Raw genomic sequence first — 25,329 nt, forward strand, 5'->3', positions numbered from 1 at the left:
ACAGAATAACTGTTTCATTCAGAAGCATGAGAGAGCCGAAGTCATTCTTTTGAGTTCTGCCTTCTCCCTGCCCCTTTTAGGTGTATATGTAAGGGTGGGCTGGATGAAACTTTTCTTAAGTCCAGAACAGCAATGTGACATTATGGACGCAGTTTAGGCGGGCGTCCCTTCATTCAGCTGTAGGAAGGACAAGGCAGTACAGACCAAGCTGATTTGCAAGAGGCCGCCATTACAGCAAATCTCAATAAAATGAGATTATTTGCAGTTGATTTCCTGGACTGGTCCACCTATTGAGGCTGACCCTCAAGTGGGGCACTGCATGATCAGTAGCTTGGGAGGGTCTAGCTCAGGGGTGTCAAACTCAATTTCACTGAGTGCTGCATCAGCATTATGGTTGCTCTCAAAGGGTCAGTAGTCAGGTCACTGCAACTAGGTGGGCGTGGCTGGGTGGGCATGGCTGAATGGGTGTGGTCGGCTCGATGCTGATTTCTGGGTGCGGCTAATTTGGGACGGCTGGGTCAGGACGGAACAAGTCACACAAGGCCAACTTGACGTGGGGACAATTCAGAGCCCCACAAGTTCCTTGCCTCTCCAAACTGCTGGCATGCGTGACTCTCATTCCCACCTCCCTCCCTCCCTCCCTCCCTCCCTCCCTCCTTCCTTCCTTCCTTCCTCACTCCCTCCCTCCCTCCCCACCCAGGACGGGATGAGGGGAGGGGGAGAGTTTGGTAGCTGTGCCGGTGAAAGGGAAGCACTCGTAAGCTGTGTGGCTGGGCCAACAATTGAGCCATGGAGGTGCTGGTGGTAGGCACTGATCTACAACCTCGTGGCAGCCATCCAGGTCAGTCTTAGAGGAACAGTCAGCCTTAAATCTGGCCTGCAAGGCTGCCCTGGAAACAATGAGGGGCTGCCCCCACCTCAGCCCTGTCCCCTGGGCCTGCACCCAGGAGACAGCAAGCACGTGGAGCCTGGCATCCCTGATGACCATCTTGCCTTGCAGGCTGAACATGTTCTGAGCACTTCCCTTTCACCTGGGATGCCAGGCCCTGTGCATTCGCCTTCTCCTGTGCACATACCCAGATGGCAGGGCCAAGGAGGTAGTTATCTCCAGGGTGGCCCTGCAGATGTAAACCTGACTGTGTTCCGGCCCTGATGGTCCCCAAGAAGTTGTAGATCAGCATCCGGCCAGGCTGGGCTGGGTAGTGAGGTGGCAGGGGCCAGTCCTTCACTGTCTCCAAGGTGACCCCGTGGGCCAGATCTAATCACATTGTGGGCAAGAACTGGTCCATGGACCTTATGTTGGGCATGTCTGCTTTAGAGGCAAACAGATGGAAAAAGGGAGTGGGACGTACTGTAAGCACTGGGGCCACTATAGAAAATAACACAGTCCAAGGGTGATGCTGTATCACCAGAGTTTCTTGTAGGTTGAAGATTCCTTTCCCACCAGAATATAATTTAATATTTTAAATCTTAGCTGTCAGTGAAATACCTAGTTTGGCATAGTACCCGTGCCTAAGCAATAAGGATAAGTCCACAACAAATAATAATATTCTGTGAGGAAGCAATCCAATCCAGTCCAGCACTTTGGGTCCTGTTGCTTAAGGAACATTGTTTGGGGTGCCCAGAAAACACTTTTCTGTCTTCACATTCTCCTAAGGAACATTCTCCCTCCAGAGATTAGAATGGTTGCGTTTGTGTAATTTAATTTTTGTTCTTATGCTTTTATTTTTATTTAATATTGTTTGCCACCCAGAGTCACTTGTTGAGATGGGCAGCTTTACAATAGATAAATAAATTTAACTTTATGCTTTTCTGACTCTCAGGGACTCTGGGAGTGGCCTGTTGAAGTGCCTATCTTAAGGAAAGCAGTTGTCTGTGCCAAGGCCAGAGGTTTTAGGGAAGGTAGATAATGCCCCAAGGCCACAAGTATCTAGGCAAGAAGGCAGGAGATGCTGGAAGTTCCTCGGATGGTGGCACTTCCATGTCCTGGGTCTAGGAGAAGCAAAGAAAGGGGGCACGTGTTGTGTGCTACGGAACATCTGCTGGAGAGGAGCTCACTAGGAAAGGTGGACTGACCAGGAATGAAATCCTGGGGTGGTTTATAAAAAAGAGGATAGTGGCACAGAAAGAATTTCAGATGAACACATTTACATGTACGGTCATTCCCAAGTTTGGGGACTTTTATTCACAGAGGAAGGAAAGGGTCTTCTCCTGAAGCCCAGGCATGATTGGCAGTTTGTAAGTGAGATGTAGATAAAAGTTTCCAAGCTTGGAATGGCATGTGTGGGTGGGTGGATGTGCGCATGCACACACACGCATGTATGCATGTGCACAGCACATCAAAGGGAACATTTTTCTCCCAATGCCAGACATTGTTGGCATTTCCCTGCTCAGGAGGAGGCGGAGGATGACGCTCCTTCCCTGCCTCCCTCCTTCTCCTTCCCATCTCCCTCCCTCCCTTCCCTTCCTTTTTTCCTCCTTCCCTGCTTCCCTCCTTCATTCCCATCTCCTTTCTTCCTTCCTTTCCTTCCTTTCATCCTTCCCTCCCTCTCATTCCTATCTCCTTCCCTTCCTTTCTTCCTTCCTGTTTCCTACCCTTATCCTTCCCTACTTCCTTCATTCCCATTCCCATCTCCTTCCTTCCTTCTTCCCTCCTGCCTTCCTTTTTCCCTCCCTCCCTTCCCTGCCTTACTTCTTCTCATTCCCATCTTCCTCCCTCCCTCCTTCCCTGCCTCCCTCCTCATTCCCATCTACTTCCTTCCTTTCCTTCCTTCCCATTTCCCTCCCTTCCTCCTTTCCTGCCTCTCTCCTTCTCATTCCCATCTACTTCCTCCCTCCCTCCCCTTTCTTCCTCCTTCCCTCTGCGCCCACGAAGGGATGAGGGGAGGGGGAAAGTTTGGCAGCGCCGTCAGTGGCCATACCACTGGCAGCTGTGGCTTTCCCATGCAGGGGGCAGGCAGTCCCAGTGAAAGGAAAGTGCTCAAGGTCTGCATGGCTGGGCCAGCGAGCAGGCCATGGAGGTACTGGTGGTGGATGTGGCACTGATCTACAACTTCTTGGCAGCCATCCAGGCCGGAACACAGTCAGCCTTAGATCTGGCCAATGGGTCCATCCTGTAGACAGCAAGGGCCACTCCTGCCATTTCAGCCCTGCCCCGTTGGCACACACCCAAGAGGCGGTGAGCACACATGGTCTGGCATCCACGGTGACCGTCTTGCCCTGCAGGCTGACCACATTCTGAGCGCTTCCCTTTCATCCGGGACACCAGGCCCTGCATGCTTACTACCTCCTGTGAGTGCACCTATGAATGTGCCTTTAGAACTTTAGAATGCAAAGTTGTAGATCAGTGCCCAGCTGGCCTGGGCCAAGGAGCAAGGTGGCAGGGGCTGGTCCTTCACTGTCTCCAAGGGAGCCCCGCGGGCCAGATCTAACACATGGGCCTTGTATTTGACATGTCTACTTTAAAGTATGTAGTTGTGAAATAAACATACTAAATCCTTCTGGCTAATTGCATAAACTGGGACAGAACAAAGTATTTTTGATGGAAAAACAATCCTTTGCATCAAGAAAAGTACACCATATCCAGAGCTAAGCACAATGGTGATAGCATTATGCTTGGAGCTCCTTTTCTTCAGCTGGAACTGGCGCTTTAGTTGAGGTGGAGGAACAGTTCCACACGCTAATCAATTTTGGCACAAAACTTTCTACTAAAATGCTGAAGATGAAGAGGATTGTCAGAGCTGCCATTCTTCTATGCTATGTATTGCCTGCTGACAGCCTGCCATATGCAATGGAGGGGGGAGGGGAGAGATCAGTGGGGTGTGATAAAGGGAGGGTTAGCATGAGGAATCAAAACCATGCATTTTGCCATCCCGTGAGAATCACCGGCTGTTCCACAGTCACACAAAGGAATGCAAAACCAATCACCCCACAAAAACAGGGATTGTTACCCAAACAATTGTTAGCACCTAATTGGACACTCTTTGATAACCAGATGGGTAGATGGAACCAGTGGTGGGATTCAATTTTTTTAACAACCGGTTCTGTGGGTGTGGCTTATTTGGGTGGGCGTGGCTAGCTGATCATGTGACCGGGTGGCCGTTGCTATGTGTATAGGGACTATTCAGAGGGCTGAAAAAAGTCATTTCTGACCGGTCCTCGCACTTTTGACTGGTCCTCACACTTATGACTATCCTCACATTTATGCCTGTTGCAGCATTCTTAACAACCATGTCACTGCCTTGACCTCTTCTTCTGCAAACAGTTTAAACTCAATTTATGGACTACAAATAAAATAACATTTTTCCAACAGTGACCACAGCATGATTGACTTTTGTCTCAATTTACATCCTTGCAAAGAAGCTCATAATGATGGGACTCCAAATTATAACTTTAAAAAAGCCAACCATGACCTCATAGCTGCCGATCTCTCATCTCTTGATTGGCACATTCTGTTCACTGGCTGTAATACTGCTGAAGACCATTATAATACTTTTTTGCTCAAAGTCAAAACAGTCATTTTTTTTTTTTAATTTGATTTATATGCCGCCCTTCTCCGAAGACTCAGGGCGGCTTACAATGTGCTCAGCAATAGCTTTCATCCTTTTGTATATTTATACAAAGTCAGCTTATTGCCCCCACAACTGGGTCCTCAATTTACCTACCTTAGAAAGGATGGAAGGCTGAGTCAACCTTGAGCCTTGGCGAGATTCGAACCCTACAGTAATTGCAGGCAGCTGGTCTTAATAACCAGCTTAATAACAGGGTGCCTTAAACCCCTGTACTACCAAGGCTCATTAAACTATATGTACCATTAGTAATCCCCAAAGCAAAAAAAAAAAAAAACCCACAATAATAAGGAAGCTCCAATCAAAAAAAATATCTCTTTGGCGAAAAAATTAAACTAGCTACGTAACTAACTTTAAAAGCCACTACAAAACCTTATGCCTCCAGATAAAGGCAGAATGCACCAATTACCACTGCAAACAAAAGGAAAAGCCGTTACACATGAAATCCACCCGCACCTTCTATAACCTCAATTGCAATAATCTGCTACATATTGATTTCACAGAAGATAACGTTGAAAAGGCACTACGCAACATAAAACCATCTCTATCTACTGGCCCTGATGGATTATGTGCCTACTTCTTGAAAAAGCTTTCCACTACCATAGCCGAACCTCTAAGCACAATCTATAAGGTATCTTTCAGAACCAGCTCCTTGCCTGACCTATAGTCATTAGCCACTGTCATTCCTATCTTCAAAAAAGGAGACCCCAGCCTAGTTGAAAATTACAGACCAATCTCACTGTGTTGCGTCACCTGCAAAGTCATGGAATCATTTATAAACCAATCCATCACCCTCCACTTAAGAGACAAACAACCTACTCTCTAACAAGCAGGTTGGTTTCAGGAAAAATTTGTGCTATAATCTGCAACTCCTACACTGCAGAAACATTTAGGCCACACCAGGGTAAAAGTAATAGATGCAATTTACATAGACTTCTGCAAAGCCTTTGATTCAGTGATACATGACAAACTACTGTTAAAACTAAGCTCTTACAGCATTTCTGGAACCCTACACAAGTGGATAGCCGCATTCCTGTCAAACAGACAACAAGTAGTCAAAATAGGGAGCACCCTATCAGACCCTGCACCAGTTAACAGCGGTGTCCCCCAAGCCAGTGTTTTAGAAACACTCTTTCTGCTTTATATAAATGACCTTTGTGATCATATTATAAGCAGCTGCATCCTCTTCGCTGATGACATAAAATTATTCAACACCACTGACAATACTACTGCCCTACAAAACGACCTTGACTATGTATCTGAATGGTCAAATAATTGGCAACTCCAAATCTCAACCAACAAATGCTCTGTCTTACACATTGGCAACAAAAATCAGAACATCAAATACAAACTGGGCAGATACAACCTCATAGACAACCCTCACTCTGTCAAGGACCTAGGAGTACTCATCTCAAACGATCTAAGCCCCAAACCAAGAAAAGAATGGCTTCATCAGATCAGTTTTGGAATGGCACAGCAGAGGCCAACTTGAATCCAATTGAAAATCTGTGGGGCAGTGGTGAAATGTAAAATTTGTTACTACCGGTTCTGTGGGCATGGCCAACTTTTTTTTTTTACTTTTAAAAGCATTTTTTCTACAACTTTAAGAGGTTGCAGAAAAAAATGCTTTTAAGCCTCAGGCAACTCAGCTGGGATCGCCAGAGTCTTTTAAAGGCATTTTTTTTCCTACAACCTCTTTGGCCAAAGAGGTTGCAGAAAAAAATGCTTTTAAAAGCCTCTGACAAACTCAGCTGGGATCGCCAGCGGCTTTTAAAGGCATTTTTTTTTTTTGCGATCCGGTCTGAACCAGGAACATTTCACCCCTGCTGTGGGGTGATTTGTGAACTTCTTTGTGAGGAAGAGCAAGCTGATTCCCAAGGCAAGAAGTGCCATGCTGAGACGCTTCTATCCTAAAAGACTGAATGCTGTCATAAAATCAAAAGGTGCTTCAATAAAGTATTAATTTATTGGTGTCAACTTTATGCAATCACATTTTTTTAAGTTTAAATTTTTCATTTTTATCCTAAAAGATTTCAGTTTGTTTTTCCATTGTAGTTTACACGTTATATTAAAAGTGGAAAATATTCTCAAGTTATTTATCTTGGTATGATTTTTTTCTCAAAAACCTGGCATTTTAACAGGGGTTCTATATCCACTGTACATAGTTTTTCTAACTACAGTATGTAAATTAAATTTCTATTTAGTTATATATAAAGGGACTCATTATTATGGTTTAAAGCAATGCTAATTGTATTAAATTTAATAGGGAATCAAATAAAAAATGACTACCTCATCCCCAACTCGCAAGATTCAGCTGGGAGCCCTCCTAAAACGGTTGCCTCGTTCTGTGAGGTGGGTGCAGCAGCTTTACCTCAAAGGCTGGGGAGACTCTGGGGAGTGACCTGCCACATTTGACTGGACCGAAGGGAAGTTTGGAGACCGGCAGCTCCCTACTAACCTTGTCAAAGGAATTTGATTGTTGTTCAGAGATTTTGCACTTTTCCCGCTGCATTTCAGGGATGTGGAATGTTAAATACCTGAACCTGTTCTTGAAGTCTTGCTACAAGGAGCATTTCATAACAGCCATCAGAAGAATGAAACTTCTGCCATTTTTTGTCTTGGAGCAATCAGCATTGGCATTACTGTAGCAAGGCAGATGCTTAACCAACTTTTAAAAATTACAACCGCAGCTGCCGTTTCCCATAAGAGTTTTTCAACTTGTTTTTCAACAAGTTATTTCCCTTGAATTGCAACCCTCCCCAACCTGGCAGACTGGCTGTCTTGTTGCTTTGGGGAGTAGCTCCCATCACTCAGGGAAGTGTGATGAGGTTCCTCCCGCAAGTCCTGGGCTTCCCCAGAAAAGAGAGGAGTGACCACCCCACTATGTCCTATGGTTTCCTGGAAGAATAGCTAAGTCAACCAGCTGATCCCCAAAATAAAACTTAAAACTGTACCACTTGCTGAAGTGCGCTCATCCTGCTTGAGATTTGCACCCGACCAGTCTGTTGAACCCTTTGGGAAGAATGCTGGAGCACTGTCTGAATCTCTAAGTCAGGAATGTGTGCTTAGTCACCCATTACACACATGATGCAAACATTTCACTTGGCAGGTGGGAAGCTGCTCTGAAAGTTTCCACTGAACCGGGAGTAGGAGGCAAGGAGCAGGTGGACCAGATGCCTTCAGACTGGGGGAAAATGTTGGTCTGAAGCCCCTCCACTTTCGCAGTGAATAACCAGCCTTGCCGATCGGCTGAAGAGCAAACATGATCTGCTAGTTATGTCAGAATCGATGGAGTTAATTTTTGAGGGGCTCTTAATGGGTTTGATGCCCTCCAAGACAGCCCTGCCTTGCATGTGTGGCTTTTGCTGCTCACATGCCCTGTACAGCATGACCAGAACAAGCTTCAGAGCCATGAAACAAAGGCAGAGGGTCTTTCGGGGTCTCAGCTAGAATGTGAGCCTTGGCCTGTCTCATCTTCCAGCTCATAATTCACTAATTTACAACCTAACTTTCATCTAGAACAGGGGTGTCAAACTCAATTTCATTGAGGGCCGCATCAGGGTTGTGTTTGACCTTGGTGGGCTGGGGTGGAGGGGCCAGGGTGGGTATGGCCAGCTTGATGTCACTCCTGTCAGGGGTGCCTGTGGTGGCCAGAGCGCTCTGCCAGCAAAAATGGGCTCCCGAGTTCCGTTTTTGGCTGCCACAGCCTCCTGCAACCCTCTGCCAGTGAAAACAGAGCTCAGGGGGACCTTCCTGAGCTCCGTTTTTACTGGCAGAGGGTTGCAGGAGGCCATGGCAGCCGCAAACGGAGCTTGGGAGCCCGTTTTCGCTGGCAGAAGCACCGCAGGCCAGTCCTTTGCTGTTTCCAGGGTGGCCCCATGGGCCAGATGTAAGTACCCCATGGGCCAGATCCAGCTTCCAGGCCTTGAGTTTGACACCCCTGATCTAGAGCATTCCCACAACCCTGTAAGGCAGATTGGGCTGAAAGTCCCCAAAGCTTTAATGACCAAAGATGGTCCTGAATGGTGCTCTCCACAGCCTAGACCAGGGGTGTCAAACTGGCAGCCTGCAGGCCGGATGCATCATGCACAGGCCACACCCATCCCAGCTCCGTGAAGGGGAAAATATCACAAAATGTCACATGACGGCAGCACAATGCCACAAGTTTGACACCTATGGCCTAGACCATCTGACTCCCAGGTCTGTTGTTCCAGTATCTACTAGGGGTTTGCAATTGCTGGATATGATGAAGGTGCTCTGGATATGATGAAGGCTCTTCATATGATGAACAGCCTTGGTAGTACAGGGGTTTAAGGCACCCTGTTATTAAGCTGGTTATTAAGACCAGCTGCCTGCAATTACTGCAGGGTTTGAATCTCGCCAAGGCTCAAGGTTGACTCAGCCTTCCATCCTTTCTAAGGTAGGTGAAATGAGGACCCAGTTTGTGGGGGCAATAAGCTGACTTTGTATAAATATACAAAAGGATGAAGGCTATTGCTGAGCACATTGTAAGCCGCCCTGAGTCTTCGGAGAAGGGCGGCATATAAATCAAATTAAAAAAAAAGGTTAAGTTGCAATTCAGATAATACATGATGAATTGAAATTGGGGAGAGAGTGTGTGTCAAATATTAACCTCTCTACCATGCTGCCTCTCCATCTGGGACAGTAAAACCATAGCCCACAGGAACAATTTGTAAGTGGATTTTTTATTGTCCTGTTGATCTTCCTGTATTTTAAGCTGTAAATTTTACACTCTGGTTTCCTGTCCTGTGAGTTACACATCATTAACCATACACCTTTGCCTAGAGAGCCCTTTTCCTAGGCCAGAGGGAGGAGGTGTTATAAACACGCACAGTAACTCATGTTTCTGATAAAGTTTAAATACAAAGCAGAACATGAAGCAATAGGGTTGGAAAGGACATGGGAGTCTTCTAGTCCAACCTCCTGCAGAAGACCCTTTTATAATTCTGGACAAATGGCTCTTAATTTCTTCTTGAAAACCTCCAGTGATGGAGTGCCCACAAGTTCTTTCTACCCATTACTTTTCCTGCCTCTGATACTTTGGAAAAGAGGTTGAGCCCCTTTTCTCTATGAGAATCCCTTAAATACTGCAAGGCTGCTCTCATGTCACCCCCAGTCCTTCTCTTCAGTATTCTTCATACCCAGATCAAAATCACAACAGATGGGACTTTTGGAATGGGGGGACAAACATTACTGGGAATTCTGGTTCAAGCATCACACACTCCCTGATAAAACATGCCTTTTGGTCTATAAACTAAATTTAATTTAAGAATAGAAACAACTGCAATGGATATTTGTCTACTTTTTTTCTTCTACTAGCAGAAACAGGAAAGAAGATAGCTATTATTTCCTACCATACAGTTCTTCCATAGGGAAAAGATACATATTTTCTGCCCTTCCCTACTTGGTCAGGGCAGCCACCTGCAGAGGAGTGCCTGGCAATCCCTTTACTTTTCAATCAACAACTGGCTAGGTTCACAAATAATAGTAGGAAGCCACAATCCTTGGTTTATCAATGACAACATCTCAAGCATTAGATGTTGCATTAGAGCTCTGTGGGATCAACGAACCCAACGGAGCATCAGAAGCAGCAATGATTGCATAAGTGGAAGAGAAGTCCCTTCACCCACTGTACACCCCCAAACGCCAAAAACAGCCCCAACACAGAACAGCCTATGCAAATGATTGTGCCAGCTGGACGTGGGCGGAAAAGGGTAAATGGGGGAAATCACAAGGGGTAATTATCACAAATGTCTCATTTTTATTGTTTTTGTAAAATAACTCAAGGTGGTGAACATGCCTAAAACTTCTCCCTCACTCCTATTTTCTCCACAAGTATTAGCTGAGGTGAGTTGGGCTGAGAGAAACTGGCCCAAGTCACCCAGCCAACTTTGTTGTCTAAGACAGAACTAGAATTCACAGTCTCCCAGTTTCTAACTTGGAGCCTTAACCACTTATCAATTAAACTCAATCTGTATTAAAAGAAAAATTAAACTTAACAATGAAAACCAGAAGATTGCTGCAGAGGTATCAAAATATAACAAACATGTGAGCATTCAATATAATCAGTAAGGCTTCCTAACTTCCATCTCTACATAGTTTTAGCCAAATATGTAGAGATGCTACCAGTCATGGACAGGAAGAACAGTGCCCATTACATTAAGTGAGATTTTTATTTTAATTTTTTTTTTTACTAAAGACTTCTTTACCAAAACTCTCTTTTTTCCTCTTTTTTATTTTTATATGCTGCCAATCTGGCCTAAAGGAGACTCTAGGCCAGGGGTGTCAAACTCAATTTCATTGGGGGCCGCATCAGGCTTGTGTTTGACCTCTGGGGGTAGGTATGTGTGTGACCAGGGTGGGCGTGGCCGGCTCAACGTCACTCGTTGAGGCTCCATTTTCAGCCACGCCAGCCTCCTGGTGGGCTTCCTGTTTTCACTGGCAGAGAGCTGCAGGAGGCCATCACGGCTGAAAACGGAGCCAGGGAGGGCTACCTGCAGCCATCCTGAGCTCCATTTTCGCTGGCAGAGGCACCGCCGGCTGGTCCTTCATTGTTTCCAGGGCAGCCCCATGGGTCAGATCTAAGCACCTTGAGTTTGACACCTCTGCTCTATGCAGTTTACAACTAAATAAAAGTGGCACAGTATAGTATTATCTCCATTTACTGTTATTTCTTGGAAGCCATTTCACTGATTTAATCTAATTTCCACCTCCTCTTATATTTCTTTTGTCATTTACAAGTCTAGAATCTCAGGGGCTGGACTTTATAATCCACTATTCAATGTTAATTTGTTTTTATTCTGCAAATTCCACCCTTTAAAAAAATAAAAGGTTCCCTGTCCTGAATCTGGCCATTCTGATCTGACCTGGAGCATGTCTTGTTCCCCTCACTTCCCTGTCTGTGCTGCCTCTGTCTCCTGGTGAGGGGTGTGTGTGTGTGTGTGTGTGTGTGTGTGTGTGTGTGTACTGGAAAGGGTATTGGGCAGCTGGATCCACTTGGCAGATCATAACCAGACTTCTAAAACTGAGGTTCAGTGACTAAAGAGGTAGAAAAAAACCTCCCCTCGACTCTACTCCTTTCCTGCTTCTTGTCAAGCTGCTTACGGAATCAAACCCTAAACACTCCCCTAAGGCTCCTGTCTTTTCCCCAACATTGATTCAGTGCAAGCAAGTCCAACCTGAGATTTCAGGAGGGACACAGAGGAGTTGCCCCTAACTGTATGCTTAAACCCTCGTATCAACTCTACTATATGGCAAAAAGCCTGGGAAGCATTATGGGGGGGGTGGGGAGAGACCATTTATACAAATCAGTGAGAGGCCACTGCATTCCCTTTTTATGGGGAAGGGAAGATTCTTTCAAATCACACTGGACTCTTGGTGACTACAGGTAGTCCTCGACTTACAGCAGTTCATTTAGTGACCATTCAAAGTTACAACAGTACTGAAAAAGTGACTTATGACTGTTTTTCACTCTTATAGCAGTATCCCCATGGTCATGCTTGGCAACTGGTTCATACTTATGACCGTTGCTGTGTCCCAAGATCATGTGATCCCCTTTTGCAGCCTTTTGACAAGCCAAGTCAATGGGGAAGGCAGAGTTCACTTAACAATTGGGTTACTAATTGATCAACTGCAGTGATTCACTTAACAACTGTGGCAAGAAAGGTGCAAAATGAGGAAAAACTCATTTAATAAATGTCTCACTTAACAGAAATTTTGGCCCCAATTGTAGTTGTACATCAAAGACTATCTGTTTTGCATACACTTTTTGTGGCTAACCCTAACCCTGCCTTTTTTACTCATTTAGCCAACCCTAATGCTGGGATTTCCTGGTGCTCTTTCACTCCACCCCTCCCAGCTTTTGAGAGAGCAAACAAGCCAACGCAGAACTACTCAGCTTATATCTTATATATGGCGCTGCTATATAGAAACACAGGAAACAGATGGCAAAAGATGACCTGCTAGTCCATCACCAGGAACTGTGGTGGTTCTACTCTACAGTGAGTAGAACTCAGCATTGCAGGCTGACTGCATTCGCTTCAGTGCCTTACAGCCCTCTCTAAGCGCTATACAGTGTCAGCCTATTGCCCCTAACAATCTGGGTCCTCATTTAACCAACCTCGGACAATGGAAGGCTGAGTTAACCTTGATGTCAGCCCTGGAAGCCATCTTTTTCTTTGGAGCTGCCACATTTAGTGCCTGCAAGGAGTGGTGGAAGTTTAGCCATAACATTCCTTTCTCTGGGAGTCAAGGACAACTGCCCTGCACCTGGATGGGAGTGGCTGGGGATTGCCTCCAGCCGATGTGGGTGCAGGGGATAGATCTTTGACGTTCTTTTGGGTGGGGAAACCTCGGAACTCTGATTTGGGTTTTCCCAGATGTGCCAATATGACTTCTCTAATAAAAAGGAACTTTGAGGAATTGTCTGCCTCAAGGGTGTTGTTTTGTTGGGGTTGTTAGTTGGAATGCTGACACTTGAGCTGGTGAGACTCAAACTGCTGGCAGTCAGCAGGGGCCTGCAGTGCTGCATTCTAACCACTGCGCCACCGCAGCTCTTCTTGGAGAACTCAGCCTTCCGCCCTTCCAAGCCCAGTAAAACAAGGACCCAGATTGTTGGGGGCAAAATGCTGACATTGTAAACTGCTCAGAGGGCTGTAAAGCACTATGAAGCAGTATATAAATCTGCTATTGCTATCAAGTATGCCCTTTTTTATTTTATTTATTTAAATAAATTTAAAACTTGTATTTTTTATTTTTTGTCAAATGATGGACACATGCTTATCCCAAGCATGTTTAAAGTCAGTGACCCACCACCGCTGCTGGAAACTGGTTCCCAGCTTCTACTATTCTTTCTGTGAAGTCATCCTTTCTAACATGACTTTTGATCTTCCCTCCTATTAGTTTGAGCTTATACTTGTGTTCTTGAGTTTTGTTTAACATTGAAAATACTGCCTTCTAGAACAGGGGTCCCCAACCCCCGGACCACTGCTGGGCTGCCTAAAGCGGTGGGCAAGCATGCATGCATCCCCACTTGCTCAAGCAGCATGTTCTGCCCAGGCTTAACAGAATCACAAGATAGACTCCTTGTCCCGAAAAAACTCCTCTTTTTATTTGGTTAATGTGAATTGCTATCATTCACATCCAGAAAATCCCCATCAATAAGCCTTTCAAGGTTTAATTGCAAGAACAGACCTTATCAGTCCTTGGATAGTTGCCAGGCCGATAGCTTCCAGTTGCAATGCTGTAAAATGAAATACCTGGCAAGGGGTCTCTGTGAGGCACGAACTCAGATAAGCAAATCTTCACAATAGTAAGCAAACTAAATGCAAACAACACTCTCCTTTTGCTCCTATTTATTCCCTATGGGAGTGGCCATTCAGCATCCTTTACTTCCGAGTTGACCCATTCCTTAGTTATCCCCTTCTCTCGACAGTTCTGTCCATATGCGCATATGGAACAGGCTCCAGCTGTTCTTCTTCCCCACTTATCTCCTACTCCATGTCCATCTCTGCCTCCAACGCTGAGCACCCATCAGAGCCTTCCCCAGACTCCAGGACTGACCCATGTTCCTCCCCAACCTCCTCACTGTTCGAGTCTGGTGGCCACAATAATGTATTCAGTTTCTCCAATCTCTCCTGATATGTTTTATCCCTCAAAGCTTGCACCATTTTTGTTGCCCATCTCTGGATCTGCTCAGTTTTATATCATGTTTTGAAGTGGGGTCTCGAGAACTGGACAGTGTTCCAAATGGGGTCTGACTAAAGCTCTTTCTATAGCAGGATTAGGAGCTCCTTTTTCCTTGTTCCTTCTAGTGGTGCATCCCAGAATTTTGTTTGTGCTCACAGCTACCTGGCCACATGGTTTGCTCATTTTGCAGTCATTTGCTATGAGTACACCTACATCTTTTTCTTCTCTTATCCAACACTGTACCCCTAATTCTGTACCGTCAGAGGATTCATTTTCCCTAAGTGCATGATCTTACATTTAGAAACACTGAACTGCAGTCTCTACATTTTGACCAATTTTTCAGCCATGCCAAATCATTTTCCATGTTACAAATATCCCCAGGAACACCAACTCTATTATAAATTTGTGTGTCATCAGCAAAAAGACAAATCTTACCTAGCAATCTTTCTGTTATATCATTTACAATGCTGAACGGAAGAGGACCTAGAACTGAACCTGGGAGTATGCCAATTGTGACAGGTCTGAGACAGTGGGCGATGAACATTCACATCCTGGGCTCTGTCCTTGAGTCAACTTTCCACCACTGAACCACCCAGGGGTTAAGCCAGAGCCTCTACAACTTTTCATGAGTTTGTTATGTGCAACTGTACCAAACACCTTGCTAAAATCCAGACAGGCTACGTCCACAGCAGTTTATGAATATACCCATGTTTCACCGAAAATAAGGTTGTGTCTTATTTTCTTTTGATCCTCGAAAAACCGGCTAGGGTTCTTTTTTTCGGTGTGTGTGTGTGTGTGTCTTATTTCCCCCCCCCCCATGTACTGGTATGAGGCGGGGGCGAGGGGCCCCACATGCTAGCTTCTTGAAAGGTTACAGCAGGCCATCCCACCATTCAAGAAATAGCTGATTCGCAGGTGCCGCTCAGGCCGCTGTCTCCAGCAAGCGTGACCACTTTTGCAGCCAATTGCAGCCGCAAAAGCAGCTGGAAGCCAAGTGATGCACCCCACACGCCTCACACCCTCCTTACCTAACAGTGATAGTCACAGCAGGCAGTTCCATCCACGGAACAGCTGCCTCGTGGGTGCCGCTCCGAGCGCTGCCTCCAGCAAGCGCGGCTGCTTTTGCCATCAATCGTGGCCACAAAAGCAGTAGGAGGCCAAGTGATGCGCCCCACGCACCTTGCGCCGGCCTTCCAAAGGGTACTGTAGCAGCAGTACCCTTCGGTACCATTTCAGAAATGTTAACTTTTAAGACCATACTGGGCCACGTGGGTCAGGACAAAATAATGGTAAAAAAAATTGTGGATAGCTGCTGCTACAGTACCCTTCAGAAGGCCGGCGTGAGGATCGTGGGGCATACTGCTTGGCCTCTGGCTTTTTGTGGCCGCAATTGGCTGCAAAAGCGGCCACTTACTGGAGGCAGTGGCTAGAGCAGCTCAGCTGATCCATGGCTCCCGATTAATGGGCCGAGCAGCCCTGAGGTGACTGGGGAAGGGAAGGGCTGCCTCCTGTGCTGGCCACGCCCACCCACTTCAATAGGGCTTATTTTGGGGGGCTTATATTAGGCCTACCCCCACAAAATCGGGCTAGGCCTTACTTTTTGAATAGGTTGTATTTTCAGGGAAACACGGTATTATATTTATAATATATTTATAATATAATATAAAAATATAAACCTTTATAAAACCAGCATTATACAGCTTCTAAAATATCCCCATAGTATTTCAATATATGTTATATCAGGCTGGAAATGTTTATTAAAATATAATCAGGAGTCATCTTGGGCAATTGCAGAACTGGGCAAAATTCTAAAGCAGATAATAACAGGTGTTGCTTAAAAGAGACTCGTGTTCAGCCAGAATAGAAACATCACCAGCTCATTTTGTTAACTCAAGCACTTCAGAATGACTGTCATGCAGTCAGGCAACAATGGAAGAAACATACTTCTAAAACAAGCCATTAACTGAGTTCCTAGATCATACTGGTTTGCTTAACCACCATTATACTAAAGAAATGAGCTGAGATCATGCAACAAGCTACACCAAAACCAAATGTGTCACATAGTGGTTTAGTGACACCCCCATCCCCAAATATTGCAAAGAAAAATCAACTGCTAGGCACATGGACAGAGAAAAAAGGGAACTAATTAGTATACATTTGGGGACAAAGAAAAGGAATTTGGAAATGCATCTTCCATCTTGATGGATTATTTATTTAAAAAGTCGTTTGGGCGTGAGAAAAGAAGGTTTTGACAGCTGCCACAATCCATCTTTACTGGACCCCCAGAGGTAGAGACTGGGGAAAAGAGGGACGCCTGGCTTGCCAAGCTAGTCCAGAGAAGGCTGCAGGCCCCCAAGCAGGAGGCCAGTCCTTCGGAGAGACAGTCTGGTGGCCAAAGGTCCTCTGCAGAGGTTACCAGGCTGGAGCTGTGTTTGCTAAACGCCTCATGCGCCTGCAGGAAAGACAACAAGATTCATCATCAGCAGATTCATGGCACAACTTCAGTTTAAACTGGGAAACAGGTTGGAAAAGAAGACAGGAACAACTCCTGTGCAGGGAAAACAAATCATCATTCCCATTTCAGTACATGGAATTCAGCACAATCCATGACACAAGAGCATTTTCAGGAAAGTTCCCTGCAAACCACAGAGGAACAATTAGCCAGGGTTCCTCAAAATGGTCAGTACTGACCCCAAAAGATCAAAGGGACAATCCATTGTTATTATTATTTTTAGAACTATTAATTAAAGTAGTATTTATTAAATTATTTTCATACATTGTTTGGGGATCCATGAACCATCCAAAACTTTACCTGAAGACTCTGGGAAGAGTTGAGAGTCTTAACTCTTCTTCTGATTGTCAGAACTACTTAATTCTAATTTTAAAATCTGTGAACCGTCTGGGAACATCGAAGGTTTTTCATTTGTATTTATTTGTTAAATTTATTTGCCAGCTATCTCGCTGTGGAGCTACTTTAGGCAAGTACATTTGATATCATGCAGAAAAAGAAAAAAAAATTCCACAAGGAGAGGCGGCAGGCAGTACCTTGTGTTCCGGTCTTGGTCTCGGATCTTCTTCTCCATTTCTGCATCAGTGAGGGTTTCAAGCAGAGGGCACCACTGGTCGGCATCCCCAGTGTTACGAATGGCAATCTCCACGGTTGGCAGGGGGTTTTCACTAACAGATGACATGGGAGAGAAGAATCAGAGCTAACCAAGTCCTGAGCTCCAAACCTTGGAGTACAGGGTCACATCCTTTTATTCTCACTCACATCCTATATGGACTGCCACATCCAGCAGAATTGGATCTGAAGTTAAGCAGACAAGTTGGCTTCAGATTGTGGAAGACACTTGGACTCCCAGGTGCAAGGAAGCAGAGGTGCTGCATTACAGCCTCTTGCAGTCACAACAGCTGAACTCCACGTGGTAGGAGTGGGAAAGCTGTGCCTCTCAGAATGTCTATTTCCAACAGTCCTGAGCAGCACAGCCAAAGGAAATATTCAGCAATACCTGGTGGTTCATAAATCGGCTATCCCTCAGATTCCCCAACTTGGGGACAGGATCAAAGCATAAATACCTGAAGGCGTACGTCTTCTGATGCCAGCTCAGCTGCCCCCGGATGCTGTAAGCGATGGTGGTGACAAACTCACCACCCAGACCAAGCTCTGAGCACAGCTTCAGGGCAAACTTCTCAGGGGAATTCTCCTTCTCAGACATATCCCACTCAAACTGGTCCACCAAGGAGATGTTCCCCACATGAATGTTGAGCTAGAAGCATAAGACACAAGTGAGGTTCATTTTTTATATGTCAAGCGAACTGGAATCTAGCCATCCCTCTCCATCTCCTACAGAATATGAAGATCAAAGAAACCGAGTGCTACAGACTGAACTTCAACACAAGGCCTCCATGCCTGCTGGCTGCCTTCCTTTGTAGAGCAACAGATTCCATGCTCCACCTATTTCAGGACATGTTCGGGTAGGCAGTAATAAAAAACTCCAGCAAAGAAATGGAACAGTACAAAGGTACCCAGAGGTGTCATGCAAGGCAACTATTCTTGTTTATGTCTCATCAGAAACTTTTTCATAGGACTTGCTTATTCCTATAAAAATATATGTATCTCCATCTTTCAGAATAGCATACAATTAAAATCTAAAGAAAACTCATCTAAAGTCTTTTAGCCAAACATAGCATGCAATTACAAAAGATAGTAGTTAACATATTAAAATAAAATGTATACTGCTTATAAAGCAAAAGCAGTAGCTGAAAAGTCAAGTGATCTGCAGACTTTGGGAATCAAAATTGAGAAAATTGAGAACAAAACAGCTTAAATATAAAGAAGACCACATTAATGGCAACAGGTACAGCAATGACCCTTGGATCTGAAAATGAAAATGTTGAAATGATGCAGAGCTTCTGCCTTTTAGGGCTTTCAACAGTAAAAGAACCAGCAGCCACGAAATACACTGCACTCTTACGGTGATACGGCCAACACCTGACACGCCCAGAGAATCTCCTCTCTGGACAGTCATTTTTCCAACTTAACAACAGAAGGAACAGACTTTCACTTATCTGATTCTCCTTGGTTAGGGAGAGTCCTAGAGTCATCCTTCAAGATCCTCCTATAAGCAAGTAGTTTCAGAAGCTGTGCTTTGAAGCAGCTGGGGGAGGGGGGGCAGGGCTGCAATTATTTCACTGCTGGATAAAACAGCCATTTTGGAATTTATTTTTTCAAATGGACAATAAGTCGTGCCTTATTTCTTAACCAATTTAGGAGACTATTATCTTTATTAGCTAAAAGAGGCTCTCTTTAGTCACAGCCTTTTTGAAGCTCTGCACCATTTTTGAAATTTCTTTATTGTTAAATGACATGGAAGAGGATTGCTAGAGGCAGCTAAAATAAGGAAGTGTGGAATATTTTTTCTTTTTAAATTTGATGGAAAAACATAAGGATAAAAGATGTGGTTTAATTTTACTTTTTTTAAAATAATCTGTAGCCCTGGATTGCTTTATTTATCGGTGATTGAAATTTTCCTATTTTCATGAAGTCTGGCCAGGAAAAGGAAGGAAGGAAGGAAGGAATAAATAAATGTTTGACCACTAGAGGGAGCTATGAAGATGCTTAATCCTGACCCTGGGTCTGTCATCAGGGTAATCTTTGAAAGTTCTATACAGAAAATCATCTACCATAAACCGGCTAGGGACTAAAGATACAAACCATACAGATGATATTAAAAAGAACAAGAGATACAGTTAGATGTAGAAAATTATCACCCCTTTGTGACAAGTCAACAAATACTGGACAATGCAAATAACTAATTTTGGAATATAAATCTGATATCATTATGGTGATGGTTTGAATATAACCTTCCCAGTGCTATTGAAACAAGAGTGGCAAGTAAATTCACAATTTTGAAGAGGTCAAGTTTGGGATACTAACAAGGTTGAGAATCCTTTGAGAAAAAAAGATAGAAATCTCAGAGATTTTTTATTCTACAAGGAAGTACTCTAAGTTAATCTACAATTTTTAACAGATCTTTGGGACTTTTTCATGGATATTAATAAGGCTGAGAATTTCTTGAAGAAAAGAGACTTGATAGACATTCCTGGAAATAAGACTTTATTCTATGAAGCTAAGCTGGAGGGAGTGACTTAAATTTTAATGACTTAATTAGTTAGGATGGATGGATTTAATTAGTTAGAGTAGCAATGGAAGCCCTGGAAAGAAATTCAGATGCTGGTGAAGGAAATGAATAATAAGTTATTATTTTATAAAAGTGTTAAATGTTTTAAAAAGCTATGATGTTCTTACTGTTGCAAACTGACCACAAATTGTAATCAGTAGAGACAATGTGTAATGACTTGCTAAAAGCTCCCTTGGAGACAGGAACCTATGCCTTGGCAAGACCACTATCAGTAAGAAAGGAACATCTGCTCAAGATGAAAATTAAAAGTAAACATGATAAGATAGTTGTTGTTAGGCAGGAAATGTCAAGATGACCCTTTAAAGTGTAAAACAACTTGGAGAATGACATAAGGGGAGTTGGGAGGGCTTCTTAGGCATGGCATGCATTGTGTAGGAGTATAAAATGCGTAGCTTGAAAACTGCATTTTGCGTTCTTTGAACTCAATCCAATTGGGAAGAGTCTAAGAGGCTGTGCTTTTTATTTTTCTTCATGATATCTCCAATAAACCTTTGATTTTGTGAACCAGACTTGTTTTTGAATTGTGAGTATACAATTAGGGTTTTTATATCTCACACTGTGATATGTCTGTGCTGGTAGTCCTCAATTTACAACCAAACTTTGATTAGAATTTGCCCTTCTAAGTGATATGGTTGCAAAGCAAGATGTCAGGTTTTGATGTCATCTCAAATAAATTGCACTCCCAAACAATTAATCTTTGCTGAAGTATTCAATTTATTGAGTACGACAGATCTGGCCCCGACTTAGTCGTAGCCGATACTAACCCTCTGACCCCCAAACCCTTCCCTTTCCCCAATTCTCATTTCTCATTGCCATCTTCCAAGTCAGTCTCCTCAGCTTCTGACTTCACCCCATAGGAATCTTCCCCTCACCATCCCATCTCCTAGGGCACTGGTCCCCAACCCCCGGTCCACGGACCGGTGCCGGGCCGTGGAGTACCTGGCACCGGGCCGCGCAGCGGCCGGGGGACATGAACGCTGCAGTGCAAAGGCTCCTGGGCCGTGCGCAATGGGCTGTGCGCAAAAGCTCCTGGGCCGTGCCCCCACCCCTGCGCGCGCTCAGCGGGCCGCGGCGATAAAAAGGTTGGGGACCACTGTCCTAGGGGATATTATCTACAAAGAAATAAGTAGGTGAAAAGTCAAGCCTTGTCTTTTTATGGCAGCATCAGAATGCTGACATAAGATGTCATGTGATCGCATTCATAATCCTGGCTCTTCCCACTTCAACACTCTATGAACATGGAAACTGGACTTTGAAGAAGCGGAACAGAAACAATATTGATGGTTTGGAACTTTGGAATTGGAGAAAAATCCTGAGAATACGATGAACAGCCAAGAAAACAACCAAATTACTTAACGCATTGTAAGCCGCCCTGAGTCTCCGGAAAAGGGCGGCATATAAATCAAATCAAAAAAAAAAAAAAAAAATTGAACAAATCAATATGGAGTTTCCAGCTGAGACACAAATGTCCAGGCTCAAATTACAGATAGTCCTCAAATTACAACCATTGAAGTTACAGTGGCACAGAAAAGTGACTTATGAACAGTCCTTGCACTTATGACCTTTGCATCATATGGTCAAAATTCAGGCTTTGGAAGCCAGCATCTATTTACAATGGTTGCGGTGTCCTGAGTCACATGTTGATCATTTGCAAACTTCCCAATTGGCTTCTGAGAAGCAAAGTCAGTGTGGGAAGAAGGATTTCTTTAATGACGATGTGATTTGCTTAATACAAAATCAGTGGGACTCACGTGACCATTGTCTTGCTTAGCATTGGAAATTCTGGTCCAAATTGTGATTGTAAGTCAAGAACTTCTTTGTATCATATTTTGAACACATTATGTTAAAATTGAGCTCTCTGGAGAGCCAAAAGATGTTCCTCTACACCAGCGGTTCTCAACCTGGGGGTCGCGACCCCTTTGGGGGTCGAACGGCCATTTCACAGGGGTCGCCAAAGCCCTCTCTCGCCCCCCCCCACGCCTTCACTCATCCTCACTCTCTGCTCTGTTGGATCGCCGGCCGTTCGCTTACCCCGCCCACTCCCAATCTATTGCTGCCTCCTGAGTCCCAGCTGATGGCCAGAGGAAAAAAAACTGTTTAAATTCTTGCCGCGGGGCTTCAAAGGGCCACCCTATAGCCAGTGGTGCAGCCGAACCGTTCGTTAAATTGCTGGCTTGCCCCACCCCTCCGCACCACTATTTATTGCCAATAAATAGTGGTGGGCGAGGGGCGGGCGAGCCAGCAATTTAACAAATGGTTCGGTGTTTTTTTGTAATTTTATTGGCCCGCGGAGCTTCAGCATAGGCTAATTAGCCCTTGCTTAGATCGGCTCCCGACCCCCAGCTGATTTACTCTCAGCTGTTTTGCTCAGAGCTCTGCTGCTTGCTCGAGCAGATTTTTTTTCCCCTAGCTATGCTGAAAAACAAAACTGAAAGTAAAGAGGCTGTTGGCTTTGCTGTTGCTGCAAGTTGGAAAATTAGGCAGGCAGATTTCTTTTCTTTTTCCTCACCAAAAAAGGTAGGTGTAAACAATGGGAAATTTAGGGAAAAAGAGGAGAGTTCAAGATTTTAAAACACAAAAGAAAAAAAGCTCTATTTAACTAGGGAATTGTAATAATTGAGATACTATTAATTGTATATTGTGTTGAAAGCAGAAATGGTTAAGTTGTGGTTTGGAGGAATATATGGGGGAAATTATTTGGTTTATTATTATTGGTAAATATAATTAATTGATTTGTAAGAAATTGGATTGCATGGAAATAATTGGAATATTCATGTTCATATTGATTAATATACAAAAAAGGTAGTTATATAACTAATTGATTTATATTAAAATGTTGAATTTATATTAAACAACTGTAATATTACATAATTAACCAATGTGAGGATGGATATAAAAATAGATGACAATGGGAAGGGGCATAATATAGAATAGAAGGGAAAAACTGAATTTGATTAAGATTAGAGATGAGGATGAAGGGTAATATTGGTTTTTTACGAAAATAGATGAGGAATAAATATGGCAAAAAGGAAATATAGAAATTGTAAATTTAATTGAAATGACTAAACACTGTTTAAATTTGTGAACCGGCCAAATACTCTGTTCAAAGAAAATACACTGTATGTTTGTATGTGTGTTTCTAATTATTGTTATTTATTCATATTTGTTCTCTTTTATTCTTTAAAGTTTAACAATTCATTCTTTATTTTAATATCTTTATATTTGTTTGGGGTTGGCTTTCTTCCCTTTCATCTTTTTTATTGTACAGCAATCTTTCTCCTCAAACCTACCACCTCTCTCTTTTCTTTCCTTCTTCCTTTCTCTTCCTCCCCCTCTTCTTCTCCTCCCTACTTCCTCTTCCTTTCTCCTTCTCCTCCTCTCTTCCTCCCTCTCTTACCCTCACTCCTACTCTAATTTCCCTTCCCTTCCTTCATCTCTCTCTATTGCTGAATCCTTTTATGCATATGGACTACTTAGAGGGCTGAAAAAGTTATTTTTGACTGGTCCTCGCACTTTTGACCAGTCCTCGAACTTACGACTGTCCTCACATTTTACCTTTTTGCCCTATCTTGTCACCATGGTGAAAAGAAGCAGTTGTGAAATGAGTGACATGGTTAAGAATGCTGCACGGGCATAAATGTGAGGATGGTCATAAGTGTGAGGACCAGTCAAAAGTGCGAGGACCTGTCAGAAATGACTTTTTTCAGCCCTCTGAGTAGTCCCTATACACATAGCCATGGCCACCCGGTCACATGACCAGCTAGCCACGCCCACCCAGTCACATGACCTCCAAGTCACGCCCACAAAATAAGCCACGCCCACAGAACCGGTAGTAAAAAAAATTTGAACCCACCCCTGGTTGGGGGTCACCACAACATGAGGAACTGTATTAAAGGGTCGCGGCATTAGGAAGGTTGAGAACCACTGCTCTATACCTTCACAGTAAGATGGGACAGTCGATGGAAGAAGACAGTAGACCTGACACTGTTAGCAAAACTGTTGTGGAACAGCATGTGTCTGTAGTAAGGAAGGACTGAGGACAGATGGAAACAAAGCTGCTCTTCATCAGAGGGGGCTTCTCCCCACTTTGTTATAAAGAGTCATATATGGAAGCATAAAACAGGGAATAGGCTCCATAAGAAGCATGTGAAAAAGCAAAACTGAACAACAGAAACAGAACTAATGAGTGATGAATGTGTATGCAGAAAGAAGTAAGCTGAATGATTTTATCATACAGATAAAAACGAATGAGTAGAATACAAAACCAATAAGCAGATGACTAAACAGAGAGAAAATGAGAGAAAGGGAAAGGCAGAGACCCTGGCTTTTGTACAGAGCAGTGGTGAAATCTAAAATTAGTTACTACTGGTTCTGTGGGCGTGGTTTGGGGGGGGTAATGTGACTGGCTGGGCGTGGCCATTTTTTTAAACTTTTAAAACCATTTCTTCTACAACCTCTTCGGCTCAGCTGGGATCGTCAGAGGCTTTTAAAAGCATTTTTTCTACAATCTCTGAAGAGGTTGTAGAAAAAATGCTTTTAAAAGCCTCTGACGATCCCAGCTGAGCCACAAAATCATCAGAGGCTTTTTAAAAAAAACGTTTAAAAGCATTTTTTCGCCCGAAGAGGTTGTAGAAAAAATGCTTTTAAAAATTAAAAAAAAAAGCCTCTGATGATTGCGCGGCTCAGCTGGGCATGGTGGTGGTGGTGGGGGTAGGGATTTTTGCTACCGGTTCTCCGAACCACCCGCCTCCATCGCTACTGGATCGGGTAATCCGGTCTGAACCGGGAACATTTCACCCCTGGTACAGAGGTAATGAAATCTTCAAAAAGAGAGAGGCGAGAAGTTAAATTATTGGTGTGCTGGAGGCAAGAATGGCTTTCAATGACAGAAAATCACAGAGAGATGTAACAAATGGTATGGAAAAAAACTTGCTGCATGTCCTTTTCTCCGGTCTCCAGCCTTTGTTTTGCTTTTTTCTATGCTCTGCATCACTTTATTAAAGCTGACCTGTCTTCACAAGCCAGAGAGCTTTGCGGTACTTTCCCCACTGCCTCCCCTTTCCTTGCCTTAATGATGACCCGCTGATCTGACTGGTCCTCCAGGATGCTGTCGGTAGGGTAGGACTCAATTTGCTGTCGGATTGCAGATGCGATCGCAGGAACAAAAGTGAGGGGATTCAAATCCAAGTCATCACAGAGAATCTCTGAAAACATTTCTGGAGTCATCAGTTTTTCTGATGGAAACGAGAAACCTGTGTTATTAGGCAAATACCACAGCAACATTTGCCTCTGAGCTATAAATACTCTAAATCATTTTTGTCAGGCTACAAGTAAAAACCATTTCAACCATT

General features: G+C 44.0%; 2 protein-coding genes across 3 annotated transcripts in view; both read right to left on the bottom strand.

Moving 5' to 3' along the window:
* Nucleotides 1-8,263, bottom strand: part of LOC117677956 (solute carrier family 2, facilitated glucose transporter member 11) — a 61,935-nt gene extending 53,672 nt beyond the window's left edge. The window contains exon 1 of the mRNA XM_087880649.1: nt 7,523-8,263. Within this exon, the coding sequence (XP_087736775.1) occupies nt 7,523-7,543 (21 nt within the window). The 5' untranslated portion in view covers nt 7,544-8,263. The remainder of the gene's footprint in view (nt 1-7,522) is intronic.
* A 7,743-nt stretch (nt 8,264-16,006) lies between these two features.
* Nucleotides 16,007-25,329, bottom strand: part of SMARCB1 (SWI/SNF related BAF chromatin remodeling complex subunit B1) — a 61,898-nt gene continuing 52,575 nt past the window's right edge. The window contains exons 7-11 of one of the 2 annotated variants that reach the window (XM_087880650.1): nt 25,046-25,212; nt 17,853-18,043; nt 17,548-17,583; nt 17,322-17,453; nt 16,007-16,728 (exon numbers count right to left, since the gene is read on the bottom strand). In XM_087880650.1, the coding sequence (XP_087736776.1) occupies nt 16,689-16,728; nt 17,322-17,453; nt 17,548-17,583; nt 17,853-18,043; nt 25,046-25,212 (566 nt within the window). In that variant the 3' untranslated portion in view covers nt 16,007-16,688. The remainder of the gene's footprint in view (nt 16,729-17,321; nt 17,454-17,547; nt 17,584-17,852; nt 18,044-25,045; nt 25,213-25,329) is intronic. The other variant, XM_060683623.2, reaches the window with a different exon arrangement.

Source organism: Pantherophis guttatus, chromosome 17 (genome assembly GCF_059756535.1).
Source record: "Pantherophis guttatus breed Tessera chromosome 17, ASM5975653v1, whole genome shotgun sequence".
NCBI lineage: Eukaryota > Metazoa > Chordata > Lepidosauria > Squamata > Colubridae > Pantherophis > Pantherophis guttatus.